Here is a 15998-nt window from a genome sequence, read left to right as displayed (position 1 = left end):
TCTCACCAACCTCACCTCGACAACATCCGGTGAAATTGCAGAGTGCGAAATTCAAACTACAGTATTATAAATATTTAACTTTCATAAAATCACAAGTGTAATACATCAAAATAAAGCTTAATTTCTTGTTAATCCAGCCGCTGTGTCAGATTTCAAAAAGGCTTTACGGCGAAAGCAAACCATGCGATTATCTGAGGACAGCGCCCCGCATACAAAACCATTGAAAACATATTAAAACCAGGCAGGTGCGACACGAATGTCAGAAATAGTGATATAATAAAAGCCTTACCTTTGATGATCTTCTTCTGTTGGCACTCCAAAAGGTCCCAGTTACATCACAAATGGTCCTTTTGTTCGATAATGTCCTTCTTTATATCCATAAAAACTCAGTTTAGCTGGTGCGCTTCAGTCAATAATCCACCCAGTTTCCCTCCATCAAAATGCATACAAAATGAATCCCAAACGTTACTAATAAACTTTTACAAACAAGTCAAACAACGTTTATAATCAAACCTTAGGTACCCTAATACGTAAATAAACGATACAATTTAAGACAGAGAATCGTTATTGTCTTTACCGGAGAAAAATACCAAAGAAAGCGCTCTCTTCCACAGCGCTCTCTTGGAAACACTACAGCCAAAATGGGAGCCACCTAGAAAAACGACAATTTCTGGGTCATTTTTCAAAAGAAACAGCCTGAAACTCTTTTTAAAGACTGTTGACATCTAGTGGAAGCCCTAGGAACTGCAATCTGGGAGGACTTTGCCTTATAATGAAAGTGATAGCCATTGAAAATAGTGGTAAGCTGAGTTTTTTGGCGGGGGATGGTTTGTCCTCGGGTTTTCACCTGCCATATCAGTTCTGTTATACTCACAGACATAATTTTAAGTGTTAGAAACTTTAGACAATTATATGCATATCCTAGCTTCTGGGCCTGAGTAACAGGCAGTTTACTTTGGGCACACTTTTCATCCGGACGTCAAAATACTGCCCCCTATCCCAAACAATTTTTAAGAGCTTGTAAGTAAGCATTTCACGGTAAGGTCTACACCTGTAGTATTTGGTGCATGTGACAAATAAAATCAGATTTGATTTGTATGTACATTGAACAAATGAGACAGACAAATTGCACAAAGTTATCTGTGTGAATGGGGAGACTTGGGGCAGACGGACTCTCTAGTGTGCTCTCCCTCTTTCTCTTTCTCTATGTTCCTCTCCCTCCACTCTCCTCTCCTTCCTCTTCATTCTCCTCTTCCTCTCTCCACACCTCCTTGCTCTTCCTCCTTGCTCCACATCTCTATCCCTCAAAGCATCTATAACTCTCACTCACACACACGCTCACTCTCCCTTCCTTTTTCTCAGCCATACACCTACTCTGTAATAATCACCTCTTAGGGGTTTCCATAATAGATTGTGTTACAGTTACAACACGTCTTCCTTTACACACACACACACACACACACATATATATACAGTATCATCATAAAGCTACACAGCACTTGCATTCAATCAACTGATCATCAATCAAAATGATTTTATAAAGTCCTTAGTGGACAGATTGTTTCTCATTGTGTGTTTGTTAGACTGATTGCAGCATTGCGAGCAAAGCATTATGTTGCTCAACTCACCATTTCTTGCCTGATAGACATCTACAGAGTTAGTCAATGTTAGCTGATTAGTTAAAGATGGGACAGTTTCCAAATGAATAGCACTGGTAGAAACAGGAACAAACAATGAACTTCTTAGCTGGCTATGTAAAAAGATATTACTGCAACTCAATATAATTTGAGCTCCACTGCACTGGCTTCTAGCATAACACGACAGCTAAGCAAGCTGTCAAATAATAGGACACATGACAAACCATAACCTAAGTCCAACAAATAAACTGCGCCACTTGGGAGCCATGACGAATATGATCAACATATAATAGCCCATCCTAGAAACGTTGTTTGCAGAAATCACAGCCTGCCACGCTTGTGTGAAAAACAGGGTTAATAATAATAATAACTATTTTCCCGCTTCCACATGGTAAAGGTTCCAATTCATAAAGTTGTTTTTATCAATTGGTATATTTGAGTTTAACCACAATATTTGTTGTATTATTTATTCTGTCTTTTCTGTTGGATTAAACTAAAATTGCAACCAATCACGGCCGGTTGTGATACAGCCAACCTAACTAAGAAATACATGTGATGAGAGAATTCACATAGGAACACCTATGTGAGAATGCTATTCATTGACTACAGCTCAGCATTCAACACCATAGTGCCCTCAAAGGACAAAACACCTCCCTCTGCAACTACATTCTGGACTTCCTGTCGGGCCGCCCCCAGGTCGGAAGAGTAGGTATCAGCCCCTCAGGGGTGCGTGCTCAGTCCTCTCCTGTACTCCCTGTTCACAAGACAGCCTATAGGGAGGAGGTTAGAGACCTGGCCATGTGGTGCCAGGACAACAACCTCTCCCTCAATGTGATCAAGACAAAGGAGATGATTGTGGACTACAGGAAAAAGAGGACCGAGCACGCCCCCATTCTCATCGGCTGGGCTGCAGTGGAGCAGGTTGAGAGATTCAAGTTCCTTGGTGTCCACATCACCAACAAGCTAACATGGTCACAGTACACCAAGACAGTCATGAATAGTGCACGACAAAACCTATTCCCCCTCAGGAGACTGAAAAGATTTGGCATGGGTCCTCAGATCCTCAAAAGGTTCTACAGCTGCACCATCGAGAGCATCCTGACTGGTTGCATCACTGCCTGGTATGGCAACTGCTCGGCCTCCGATCGCAAGGCACAACAGAGGGCAGTGCAAATGGCCCAGTACATCATTGGGGCCAAGCTTCCTGCCATCCAGGACCTCTATACCAGGCGGTGTCAGAGGAAGGCCCTAAAAATTGTCAAAGACTCCAGCCACCCTAGTCATAGACTGTTTTCTCTGCTACCGCACGGCAAGTGGTACCAGAGCGTCAAGTCCAGGTCCAAGAGGCTTCTAAACAGCTTTTACCCCCAAGCCATAAGACTCCTAAAACCTAATCAAATGGCTACCACTTTACACCACTGTTATCATCTATGCATAGTCACTTTAATAACTCTACCTACATGTACATATTACCTCAACTAACCGGTGCCCCCGCACATTGACTCTGTACCGGTACCCCCCTGCATATAGTCTCGCTATTGTTATTTTACTGCTGCTCTTTAATTACTTGTTACAGTACATACTGTAGTAAACATGCCAATACCGCCTGGCTCTTGACCAATGCATCAGCTGTCGCCTGTATTTCCAGTGAGACTATTCAAGCCAACGACTCACTGATGAGTGAAGATGATGAGCTATCGGCAAAGGCCATCTGTAATCTGCTGGCTTCACGGCACATGAACATCGCTCTAATCACAGTCAGTAGACAGAAACATGCATGGACTTATGGAAAGGCTCGGTAAGACATATATATATACATACACTACCGTTCAAAAGTTTGGGGTCACGTCGAAATGTCCTTGTTGTCATGGTTGTCGTCGTCGTCAGACGATATAGCGAAATCATCATCGGAAAAAGAGGACCAAAATGCAGCAGGACTGTGTTTGTTCATCTTGAACATTCATTAAACTCAAGATGAACACCAAAATAACAAAACAAACTCACGATCACCGAACAGTCTTCTCAGGCTCATACACGTTAGACAAGAAACAATCTCCCACAAAACCTACACCAAACAATTACCCATATATAGGACTCTCAATCAGAGGCAACGAGGAAGCACCTGCCTCCAATTGAGAGTCCCAAACCCCAATCAACCTAACATAGAAATACATTAACCAGACTACACATAGAACTACATAAACATAGACCATAAACCAAAAACCCGGAAATAATCAATCAAACGCCCTTCTACCAAAACACCACCCCGAACCACATAAAATAAATACCCTCTGCCACGTCCTGACCAAACTACAATAACAATTAACCCTTATACTGGCCAGGACGTGACACTTGTTTTTTAAAGAAAAACACATTTTTATCCATTAAAATAACATCAAATTGATCAGAAATACAGTGCAGACATTGTTAATGTTGTAAATAATTATTGTACCTGGAAACGGTTGATTTTTTATGGAATATCTACATAGGCGTACAGAAGCCCATTATCAGCAACCATCACCCTGTGTTCCAATGGCACGTTGTGTTTGCTAATACAAGTTTATCATTTTAAAAGGCTAATTGATCATTAGAAAACTATTTTGCAATTATGTTAACACAGCTGAAAACTGTTGTTATGATTTTAAAGAAGCAATAAAACTGGCCTTCTTTAGACAAGTTGAGTATCTGGAGCATCAGCAGTTGTGGGTTCGAGTACAGCCTCAAAATGGCCAGAAACAAAGTATTTTCTTCAGAAACGCGTCAGTCTATTCTTGTTCTGAGAAATGAAGGCTATTCCATGTGAGAAATTGCCAAGAAACTGAAGATCTCGTACAACGCTGTGTACTATTCCCTTCACAGAACAGCGCAAACTGTCTCTAACCAGAATAGAAAGAGGAGTGGGAGGCCCCGGTGCACAACTGAGCAAGAGGACAAATACATTAGAGTGTCTAGTTTGAGAAACCGACGCCTCACAAGTCCTCAACTGGCATCTTCATTAAATAGTACCCGCAAAACACCAACAGTGAAGAGGCGACTCTGGGATGCTGGACTTTTAAGCAGAGTTGCAAAGAAAAAGCCATATCTCAGACTGGCCAATAAAAATAAAATATTAAGATGGACAAATAAACACAGACACTGGACAGAGGAACTCTGCCTAGAAGGCCAGCATACTATACTATTTAATGAAGCTGCCAGTTGATAATAAAGATATTTTGGAGATTAATTCATTTTAAAATTACGTAAAATGAGTGCGAAATAGGCCATTCTTCAACATGGGGTGAGACATTGTTACTAATTTGTAAATAAAGCCAGTTTGTTATTTAGAATTATTTATTTCTGTTTTTAGGGGGAGAGAAACCAAAAGCCTTCAGACATCTCATGTGTCTCCCAGTCGAGGCCAGCACGGGTATTGAACCAGCATCTGTAGCAACACAGTTTGCACTGCAATGCAGCACCTTAGACTGCTGCACCACATGACCGGTCGGGAGTAGGCTACAGTACTACAGTAAGAGCAAAATAATGCTAACATTTCCACACCCTAATTGTAGACTAATTTTCTCCTAGAATAAAAACCTTAGTGTAATAACAGTTTTAGTTGTGCATAATTATCAGTTTCTATTTGGTTTATGTCGTACATTCATTGTCAGTTAGAGACACAGTAGCGCCATGGGACCCAAAAGCATAATCAGTGCTTTAACTCCCCCTTGCACTGGTCTGGAGCAATGAAGTAGTGATGCAGGGTACCATACTAAACAACAAATTACCTCTAAGTCCCGCAGCATAATCGCAAAACTTTCAGACGAGAAACCACTGTATTTAGCAACTGTAGTTAGCAATGTCATGTTTGGGATAGATTAACACACAGTTTGCTGATATCAGTTTAAATGTGTCAGTGCCACTGCCTTACTGTCTAGTGCTTAGCTAGCTAACGTTAACTATCATATACTGAACAAAACGTGCAACAAATTTAAAGATTTGACTGAGTTACATTTGATATAATTCAATTGAAAATAAATAATTAGGCCATCATCTATGGATTTCACATGACTGGCAGGGGCGCAGCCAGGGGCGCAGCCAGTGGCGCAGCCAGGGGCGCAGCCAGGGGCGCAGGGGTGCAGCCAGTGAGTTAATTCTCCCGCCACCAGAACGTGAGCAAGTGTCGAGACGTGCAAGTCTTCTAGTTCTAGTGGGACTGAGTGAGTGGAAAATGGCTAGTGTTTTTTCAACAGACTAAGGGTATTTTGGATGACTGAAAACCATGAAAACGGTAAGTAACAAATGTTACGATTTATGAATTTAGGTAATAATTAGGTAGCTAGCTAATGTTATATTGAGTGTTAGCTAACAACCGTTAGCTAGCTAACCTTTTTCTGTACTAATATCTCTGGCTCTGGTAACGTTAGTTAGCTAACATTAGCATTGCAACCATGATCGCGACTCTAGCTGACTGAAGTTTTGTTACGGAATAGCTAACTATTTCAGTGTCTGTAATGGTAAAGCTAAAGTTAGCTAGCTAAGTCTGACACTTGTTCTGGACTGTCTCGGATACTGTTTTACTCACTAGCTAACATTAACTAACTTCACATCGCTAGATTAAATTTATTCTCCTTCTGGGATAATACAACCAAGCGATTTGGCACAGTCTTATTGCATGCTTGCATGGTGATTTATTTAGTTTGCTGTCGTTACTGTGCTGGTTTTCAATGGTTTCTGACAATGGCAGCTTTAGTTGGACTTGTGAAGTTGAGGAGGATGGATGCAAATTCTGTTAGCACCTTTTTTCTAAGAGTGTAGCTATCTAGAACCTTTAAATCACAGAGGTAAGTAAGACATAGGTGTCACGTCCTGACCAGTATAATGGTTATTTGTTATTGTAGTTTGGTCAGGACGTGGCAGAGGGTATTTGTTTTATGTGGTTCGGGGTGGTTGTTTATATAGTAGGGCGTTTGATTTATTATTTCCGGGTTTTTGGTTAATGTTCTATGTTTGTATTTCTATGTGGTCTCTGGTCTTTTGTATTTCTATGTCTGGTTTATTGGGAGTCCTATATATGGGTATGTGTTTGGTTTAGTGTTTGTGGGAGATTGTTTCTTGTTTTGCGTGTGTGAGCCTGACAAGACTGTTTGGTTGTTCGTGAGTTCTTCGCTGTTTTGTTATTTTGGTGTTCACTTTATTTTCAAATAAATATCAAGATGAGCATCCACATTCCTGCTGCGTTTTGGTCCTCCATTCCCGACGACAACCGTTACAGAATCTCCCAACACAAATGGACCAAGCAGCGGAGTAAGGAGCAAAGGGATTTCGACATGGACTGGCGGGAGAAATGGACGTGGGAGCAGATTCTGGCCGGAGAGGGCCCATGGAGGAAGTAGGGTAAGGACCGGGAACGCTACCGAGGAACACGACTGGCGTTTAAGCCCGAGAGGCAGCCCCAAGATTTTTTTTGGCTGGGGGGTGTCGCTGGAGAATCCGGGCTGGGGAGGGTCGCTGGAGAATCCGGGCTAGGGAGCGTCGCTGGAGGCTCCGGGCTGGGGAGCGTCGCTGGAGGCTCCTGACTGGGGAGCGTCGCTGGAGGCTCCGGGCTGAGGAGCGTCGCTGGAGGCTCCGGGCTGAGGAGCGTCGCTGGAGGCTCCTGACTGGGGAGCGTCGCTGGAGGCTCCGGACTGAGGAGCGTCTCTGTAGGTTCCGGACCGGGGACCTTCGCTGCAGGCTCTGTGCCATGGACCATCAGCACTGGTTCCGCATCATGGATAATCACTGGACGCTTTGTGCCATGGATCATCACTGGAGGCTCCGGGCCATGGGTTATCACTCGAGGCTTCGTGCCATGGATCATCCCTACAAGCTCCGGGCCATGGATCATCACTGGAGGCTTCATGCCAAGGATTATCGCTGGAGACGTCAGACCATTGACCATCACTAGAGGCTTCCTACGGGGCGCTGGAACTGATCTCACCAGACTGGGGAGACGCGCTGCGGACCGCGTGCTCAAAGCAGGCACTGGCCTTACTGGGCTATGGAGGCGTACTGGAGAAAGAGAGCGCGGAGCAGGCACAGGGAACACTGGGCCTTGTAGGCGCACTGGAGGTCTGCTACGTGGGACTGGCATAGGAGGCGCCAGGCTCGTAACACGCACCTTCGGGCTAGTGCGGGGAGCAGGAACACGACGTACTGGGCTATGGTGGCGCACTGGAGGGAGAGTGCGCGGAGCAAGCACAGGGTACATTGGGTCTTGGCGGTGCACTGGAGGTCTGGAGCGCATGGCCTGCACAACCCGCCCTGGCTGGATGCTCAACTCCGCTCGATAACTGCGGGGTGCGGGCACAGTTCGCTGTGCCCTGATGACACAATGCGCATCACCGCAAAATACGGTGTCTGCTCCATCACTTGCTCCCCACAGTAAGCACGGGAAGTTGTCTCAGGACTCCCTACTGACTCTGCCCAACTCCCCTTGTGCCCCCCCCCTAAACATTTTTTGGGGCTGCCTCTCAGCCTTGCCTTTCGGTGGATATCGAGCCTCCTCTCGTCGCCGCTCTGCTCTTGCTGCCTCCACTTGTTCCCATGGACGGCGATTCCATCCCGCCTTGATCTCCTCCCATGTCCAGGACCCTTGCCATCCAATATCTGCTCCCATGTCCATTTCTCCTGCTGCTCCTTACCACGCTGCTTGGTCCTTCTCGGGTGGGTGGTTCTGTCATATGCATCGTAAGGGACAGACCAAGGCGCAGCGGGTATAGTGCTCATCTTCTTTCTTTTTATTAAGAGAGAACACTCAAACAAAATAAACAAATGACCAAAACAGTTCCGTAAGGCACACGGCTATACAGAAAACAACCACCCACAAACCCAAAGGAAAAAAGGGTTGCCTAAGTATGGCTTCCAATCAGAGACAACGAAAGACACCTACCTCTGATTGGAAACCATACTCGGCCACACATAGAAAACGAACATGGAAAATGAAAACTAGAACAAATCCCCTCTAAAAAAAACAACCCCAAAACACACAAAAACAACACCCCCTGCCACGCCCTGACCATACTACAATGACAAATTAAACACAAGCTTGGCTTGTTTGAATCAGATGAGTCCCAGCCAATGTCAACAGACAGTAGGTGTACACATTTCCATACTTCAAAGGCCCAATCTGTGATATGGAAACAAAGTATAGCCTTAAAATATGGTTTCACCTCACAGACTGTCAATCCTTGCATCTATAGCTCGGTCTATCTCATTTATAGAGATTACATTTCTCCAGCCCCATTCCTCAGATGTACAGCAAACCAAGTGGTGTGGTGGCTTCCATTTTGTTGTTTTTCGAAATTCAGGATTGTGCCTTAAACTTAATTTGCTAGTTTATCTGATACAAGCACTGTATCTCCAACACTCAGCAGCATTGTGATAAAAGCCCCCCCCTTCCTCTCGTGTATTTCCCACCTTTGTAAAACGGTTTCTTGAAATCTCTTGACCTGACAGCCCATGTTTAACTGCAGTGTATAGCCACGTCCTGACCCCAGCTTGACTACAGTGTGGAGCCGTGTCCTGACCCCTCTCCAGCTGAAGGAGAGTGTGTGTTGCTCCAGAGTACACAGATCTACCTGGGGTCAAATTCTCAGAATGTTGATATAGGTTCAGCTCCCCGGGTCCATGTAATCTTAATCCTTGTGATCTAAAAGTCTAAACTGATCCTAAATCAACACTCTTTCTCTGAGAAACATTGTACTACCCCTGTTCTGTAGTTTTGTACAAAACTCAGATTAAAACAAACTGACAACCCGTGAGAAGTGAGTGCACTCTGTTTACCAGACACAATACTTGCCAACCTTGAGATGTCAAAATGACCAATAATTCTCAGGAAGTTAGGTACGAGGTGGTATGGAAAAACAGGAAGTGTTTGTGTGGCTATGTGTGTGTGTGCTTGTGTTGGCCTACCCACATGTTCAAGTATGCGTGTGTGCATATTTGACCTACCTGTGCAGGAGTAGTCATCCACTCTGATGAAGGCAGGTAGACAGTCACAGCGATGGCTGCCGGGGACATTCACACACACCGTGTTAGCCTGGCAGTAGTGACTCTGAACAGCACACTCATCGATATCTGAGAGAGGAGAACCCACACAGAGGAATTGTCAATATATTGTTGAATTGTGTATATATATATTGTTTAGTGACCGTTGGAGGGTAGAGAGGGGACAGAGAGTAGGGGCCAAGGAGGAATATAGAAGTCTGTCACCAGTGGGTATGTGTGGTTTGGAGCCTGCAGCACTACAGTACCACTATACCAGACTCCGGCACAGGAGTTGTCAATATCTGAGGGAACACACACAGAGCTTTATGGCAGAAATTAAGCGCTGTGCCATGGGTGGTCTAGTGCAGGGTTTCCCAAACTCGGACTTAGGGTCTCCCCTGAGTGCACGTTTTGGTTTTTGCCCTAGCACTACATGGCTGATTCAAATAATCAACTCACCATCAAGCCTGGATTATTTGAATCAGCTGTGTAATGCTATGGCAAAAAACAAAATGTGCACCCAGGGGGAATGCCACGACAGTGTTTAGGAAACCCTGGTCTAGTGGTTAGTGCCGCAGACCCCATGCCACATGTACCTGTATTGACGTGGGTTCAAATCTGTCACACTACCTTTTGACACTCTCACCTCTTATTTTTCACACTATCCCTCTATGACTGTTCAATAAAAATACCAAAAAAACGTAAAAAAGAAGTGGAATTCCATCCCTGGGAGAGAAAGCGGCAGAGTCCCAAATGACGCCATCTTCCCTTTATAGTGCACTTCTTTAGAGCAGGGAGGTAGGCAATAACTAAGCCAGAGGCGAAATAATTACAATTTAGCATTGATACTGGAGTGATAGATGTGCAGATGATGATGTGCAAGTAGAGATACTGGGGTGCAAAAGAGCAAGAGGGTAAGTAATAATATGGGGATGAGGTAGTTGGGTGTGCTATTTACAGATTGGCTGTGTACAGATACAGTGATTGGTAAGCTGCTCTGACAGCTGATGCTTAAAGTTAGAGAGGAAGATATAAGACTCCAGCTTCAGAGATTTTTGCAATTCGTTCCAGTCATTGGCAGCAGAAAACTGGAAGGAAAGGCAGCCAAAGGAAGTGTTGGCTTTGGGGATGACCAGTGCAATATACCTGCTGGAGCGCGTGCTACGGGTGGGTGTTGCTATGGTGACCAGTGAGCTGAGATAAGGCGGGGCTTTGATGCAGGGGGTGCTGAAATGTTGGCCGGGGTAGGGGTGGCCAGGTGGAAAGCAAGGCCAGTCGTGGAAAAATGCATATTGAAATTATCGATTATCGTAGATTTATCGGTGGTGACAGTGTTTCGTATCCTCAGTGCAGTGGGCAGCTGGGAGGCGGTGCTCTTATTCTCCATGGACTTTACAGTCTCCCAAAGCTTTTTGGAATCAGTGCTACAGGAAGCAAATTTCTGTTTGAAAATGCTTGCCTTAGTTTTCATAACTGACTGAGTATATTGGTTGGAGTTGCTCTCCCCCCTTCCCTTTTGCCCTCAGAACAGACTCAATTCGTCGGGCAATGGACTCTACAATGTGTCAAAAGCGTTTCAGAGGAATGTTGGCCCATGTTCACTCCATTGCTTCCCACAGTTGTGTCAAGTTGGCTGGATATCCTTTGGGTGGTGGACCATTCTTGATACACACAGGAAACTGTTGAGCATGAAAAACCCATCAGCGTTGCAGTTCTTGACGCAAACCTGTGCGCCTGGCACCTACTACCATACCCCGTTCAAAGGCACTTAAGTATTTTGTCTTGCCTATTCATCTCCTGAATGACACAAATCCATGTCTCAATTGTCTCAAGGCTTTAAAATAATTATTTAACCTTTCTCCTCCCCTTCATCTACAATGATTGAAGTGTATCTAACAAGTGACATCAATAAGAGATCATAGCTTTCACCTGAATTCACCTGGTCAGTCTGTCGCCCCTTTTTTCTTTAAATGTTGCCTAAAATGACATACCCAAATCCAACTGCCTGTAGCTCAGGCCCTGAAGCAAGGATATGCATATTCTTGGTACCATTTGTAAGGAAACACTTTGAACTTTGTGGAAATGTGAAAGGAATGTAGGAGAATATAACAGAATAGATCTGGTAAAAGATTATACGAAGAAAAAACCAACCGTTCTTTTCTATTTTTTGTACCATCATCTTTAAAATGTATTATGTATTATTCCAGCCCAGGTGCAATTTAGATTTTGTCCACTAGATGGCAGCAGTGTATGTGCAAAGTGTTATACTGAGCCAATGAACCATGGTAGTTCTGTAAAAAATGTTGTATCAAGACAGCTCAAATGTGCCTAATATATTTATTAATAACTTTTCATATTCAAAATTATGCACTCTCCTCAAACAATAGCATGGTATTCTTTCATTGTAATAGCTACTGTAAATTGGACAGTGCAGTTAGATTAACAATAATTTAATCTTTCTGCCAGTATCAGATATGTCTATGTCCTGGGAAATGTTCTTGTTACTTACAACTTCATGCTAATCGCATTAGCCTACGTTAGCTCAACCGTCCCGTGGAAGGGACACCAATCCCGAAAAAGTTTTAAGGTTTTGTACACAGTGTATATCCTGATTGCCTAGTCACTTTTACCCCTACCAATATCTACTGTAAATTACGTAAATTATCTCAACTACCTCGTACCCCTGCAAACTGACTCAGTACTGGTACTCCTTATTTTTTTATTGTGTTATTATTTCCATTTTTATTCAGCAAATATTTGTCTTCCTTTTTAACTCTGTATTGTTGGGAATGGGCTTGTATATAAGCCTTTCACTGTAAAGTCTACACCTCTTGTATTTGGTGCATGTGACCAATACTATTTGATTTGTTTAGTTGGTGCTAATTTCAATATTCTTCTTGACACTTGTTACTTTCCCATTCTAGGATGACTGTAACTCCTCCTTCAGATGTCGACCACTCCAATAATAAGAATTTTATATAGAATAGTGCCTTTCTACGTGCTCTGCGTGTTTATAAATAATAACTCTCTAACCTCGAGGCTTTACATTGTATAGAGGTAAAATAAACCCAACTGGGTAATGCCACAGCACCCTTTATAGTGCACTACTTTTGATAATGGCCCATAGAGCTCTGGTCTTCTACATTTGCACACACTGTATATAGATTTTTCTATTTTTCTTTTATTTTGTGTTATTGACTGTACGTTTGTTTATGTGTAACTCTGTGTTGTTGATTTTGTCGCACTGCTTTGCTTTATCTTGGCCAGGTCGCAGTTGTAAATGAGAGCTTGTTCTCAACTGGCCTACCTGGTTAAATAAGGTGAAATATTATAATTTTTTTAACTCAATATTAGGAAGGTGTACTTAATGTTTTGTACACTCAGTGTAGTATAAACATAGTAGCAGCAGCGTATATGAAGCTTGAAAGCGTGTGTGTGTGTGTGTGTGTGTGTGTGTGTGTGTGTGTGTGTGTGTGTGTGTGTGTGTCGTCAATATTCATCTGTTTCGATATGTTCACGTGTGTGAGCATATGTAGTGTGTGTGTGTGTGTGTGTGTTTTGGAGTGTCCTTTTAGTATGTGTGAGTGTGCATAGAGCCAATGCAAGGGAATCGCTGCAAAACTATTAAGATATATAAATAATATAGGGGATCAATGTAAATTGTCCTGGTAGCCATTTGATTAACTGTTCAGCAGTCTTATGGGTTGGGCGTAGAAGCTTTTCAGCAGTTTTTTGGTCCCAGACATGGCTCTCCGGTACTGCTTCCCATGCGGTAGCAAAGAGAACAGTCTATGACTTGGGTGGCTGGAGTCTTTGACCATTTTTAGGGCCTTCCTCTGACACCGCCTGATAAAGAGGTCCTGGATGGCAGAGAGTTTGTCCCCAGTGATGTACTGGCCCGTACGCATTACCCTCTGTAGAGCCTTGCTGTCGGATCCTGAGCAGTTGCCATACCAAGCGATGGAACCAGTCAAGATGCTCTCAATGATGCAGCCAACTAGCAGCGAGGTGAATCATTGCAACCAACAGGGGCTAACAACTCCATCCAATTGAATTTGAAAACTCAGCACGATGCAAACATCTCCGATGAGTCGAGCAAATGCCTGTTTGCGACCATCGTTCAGGAACACACGAAGAAGCCTAGACACAAAATGACATAGAGGCGAAACACGTTGAGAGCAGGCAATTAAGTGCTCACCAATTACTCTGCACTTGACTGTCACCAGCAACTTGGTGCTGGGAAGTGTCCTTGACATGTTGCGAGGTAGTAAGTCATCATTAATTTAAAAAATAAAAAGCAGTCTGCTTACAAGGGCCAATAAATTATTCCATCAAGTGATTATATTGGCTGTAGGAGTTGGGTAGAATGTGCGTGTATCTGTCTTTGTGTGTTTGTGTGTGTCTGTATGTGTATGTGTGTATGTGTGTGCAAAAAATAAAGTTAAGTGTGTGTGTGTGTGTATCTGTGTGTGCATATCTGTGTGTGCATGTATGTACAGTGCATTCAGAAAGTATTCACACCCCTTGACTTTTAACACATTTTGTTGTGTTACAGCCTGAATTTAAAATGGATTCAATTGAGATTTGTCACTGGCCGACACACAATACCCCATAATGTGAAAGTAGAAATATGTTTTTTATTTTTTTGAAATTAATTAACAAAGAAAAGCTGAAATGTCTTCAGTCAATAAGTATTCAACCCCTTGGTTATGGCAAGCCTAAATAAGTTCCGGAGTGAAAATGTGCTAACCTTTGATGATCTTCATCAGATGACACACCCTAGGACATTATGTTATACAATACATGCATGTTTTGTTCAATCAAGTTCATATTTATATCAAAAAACAGCTTTTTACATTAGCATGTGACGTTCAGAACTAGCATACCCCCCGCAAACTTCCAGGGAATTTGCTAACAATTTACTAAATTACTCACGATAAACGTTCACAAAAAGCATAACAATTATTTTAAGAATTATAGATACAGAACTCCTCTATGCACGCGATATGTCCGATTTTAAAATAGCTTTTTGGTGAAAGCACATTTTGCAATATTCTAAGTACATAGCCCAGCCATCACGGGCTAGCTATTTAGACACCCGGCAAGTTAAGCACTCACCAATATCAGATTTACTATTATAAAAGTTTGATTACCTTTTCTTGTCTTCGTCAGAATGCACTCCCAGGACTGCTACTTCAATAACAAATGTTGGTTTGGTCCAAAATAATCCATCGTTATATCCGAATAGCGGCGTTTTGTTCGTGCGTCCCAGACACTATCCGAAATGGTAAATCAGGGTCGCGCGCAGCAGTTAATTTCAAACACATATCCAACCACAAAAACCAGGAAGGTTTAACAATGTCTCGCAAAAAAGGGCACCTATTGGTAGATGGGTAAAAAAAAGCAGACATTGAATATCCCTTTGAGCATGGTAAAGTTATTAATTACCCTTTGGATGGTGTATCAATACACCAACTCACTACAAAGACACAGGTGTCCTTCCTAACTCAGTTGACGTAGAGGAGGGAAACGACTCAGGGATTTCACCATGGGGTGACTTTAAAACAGCTACAGACTTGAATGGTTGGAGAAAACGGAGGATGGAACAACAACATTGTAGTTACTCCACAATACTAACCTAATTGACAAAGTAAAAATAAGGAAGCATGTACAGAATAAAAATATTCCACAACATTCATCAAACTTGCAACAAGGCACTAAAGTAATATTGCAAAAAATGTGGCAAAGAACTTTCCTGAATACAAAGTGTTATGTTTGGGGAATATACAGTACAACACATTACAGAGTAGCATTTTCCATATTTTCAAGCATAGAGGTGGCTGTATCATGTTATGGGTATGCTTGTAATTGTTCAGGACCGCAGAGTTTTTCATGAAAAAACCCCAGAATTGAGCTAAGCACAGGCAAAATCCTAGAGAAAATCTGGTTCAGTCTGCTTTCCACCAGACACTGGGTGAGGAATTCACCAATGTTTAAGCTAAAGGTGGGCTGTACTGTACAATCTGTACTGTATGGGGGCCCTATACAGTAGTCAGTAATGGTACAATACTGTATTAAGTAAGTAGCCTTCCACAAACCTTGTCTTGTGCGAGCCGAAATGGTTAATGAGAGCAGGATCTCGTTTCTGTAGCCTGAGGCAGCTTGATGTACAAGTGCACCCCCTAGACAGGATGCTAGTCTCCCTCTCTCACTTTGTCAATCTTCTCTCTTACTTTGACTCTCTTTCTCTCTTACTTTGACTCTCTTTCTCCCTTACTTTGACTCTCTTTCTCCCTTACTTTGACTCTCTTTCTCCCTTACTTTGACTCTCTCACTTTGTCAATCTCCCTCTCTCAC

At 43.0% G+C, this 15998-nt stretch overlaps 1 protein-coding gene across 1 annotated transcript in view; it reads right to left on the bottom strand.

The window, feature by feature from the left end:
- The window catches only part of LOC106561902 (protein kinase C-binding protein NELL1), a 502584-nt gene that overhangs the window by 92898 nt on the left and 393688 nt on the right, over positions 1–15998 (bottom strand). Inside the window, exon 13 of the mRNA XM_014126233.1 lies at positions 9606–9731. Within this exon, the coding sequence (XP_013981708.1) occupies positions 9606–9731 (126 nt within the window). The remainder of the gene's footprint in view (positions 1–9605; positions 9732–15998) is intronic.

Source organism: Salmo salar, chromosome ssa11 (assembly GCF_905237065.1).
Source record: "Salmo salar chromosome ssa11, Ssal_v3.1, whole genome shotgun sequence".
Lineage (NCBI taxonomy): Eukaryota > Metazoa > Chordata > Actinopteri > Salmoniformes > Salmonidae > Salmo > Salmo salar.
This window is presented reverse-complemented; position numbering and strand designations above follow the sequence as displayed.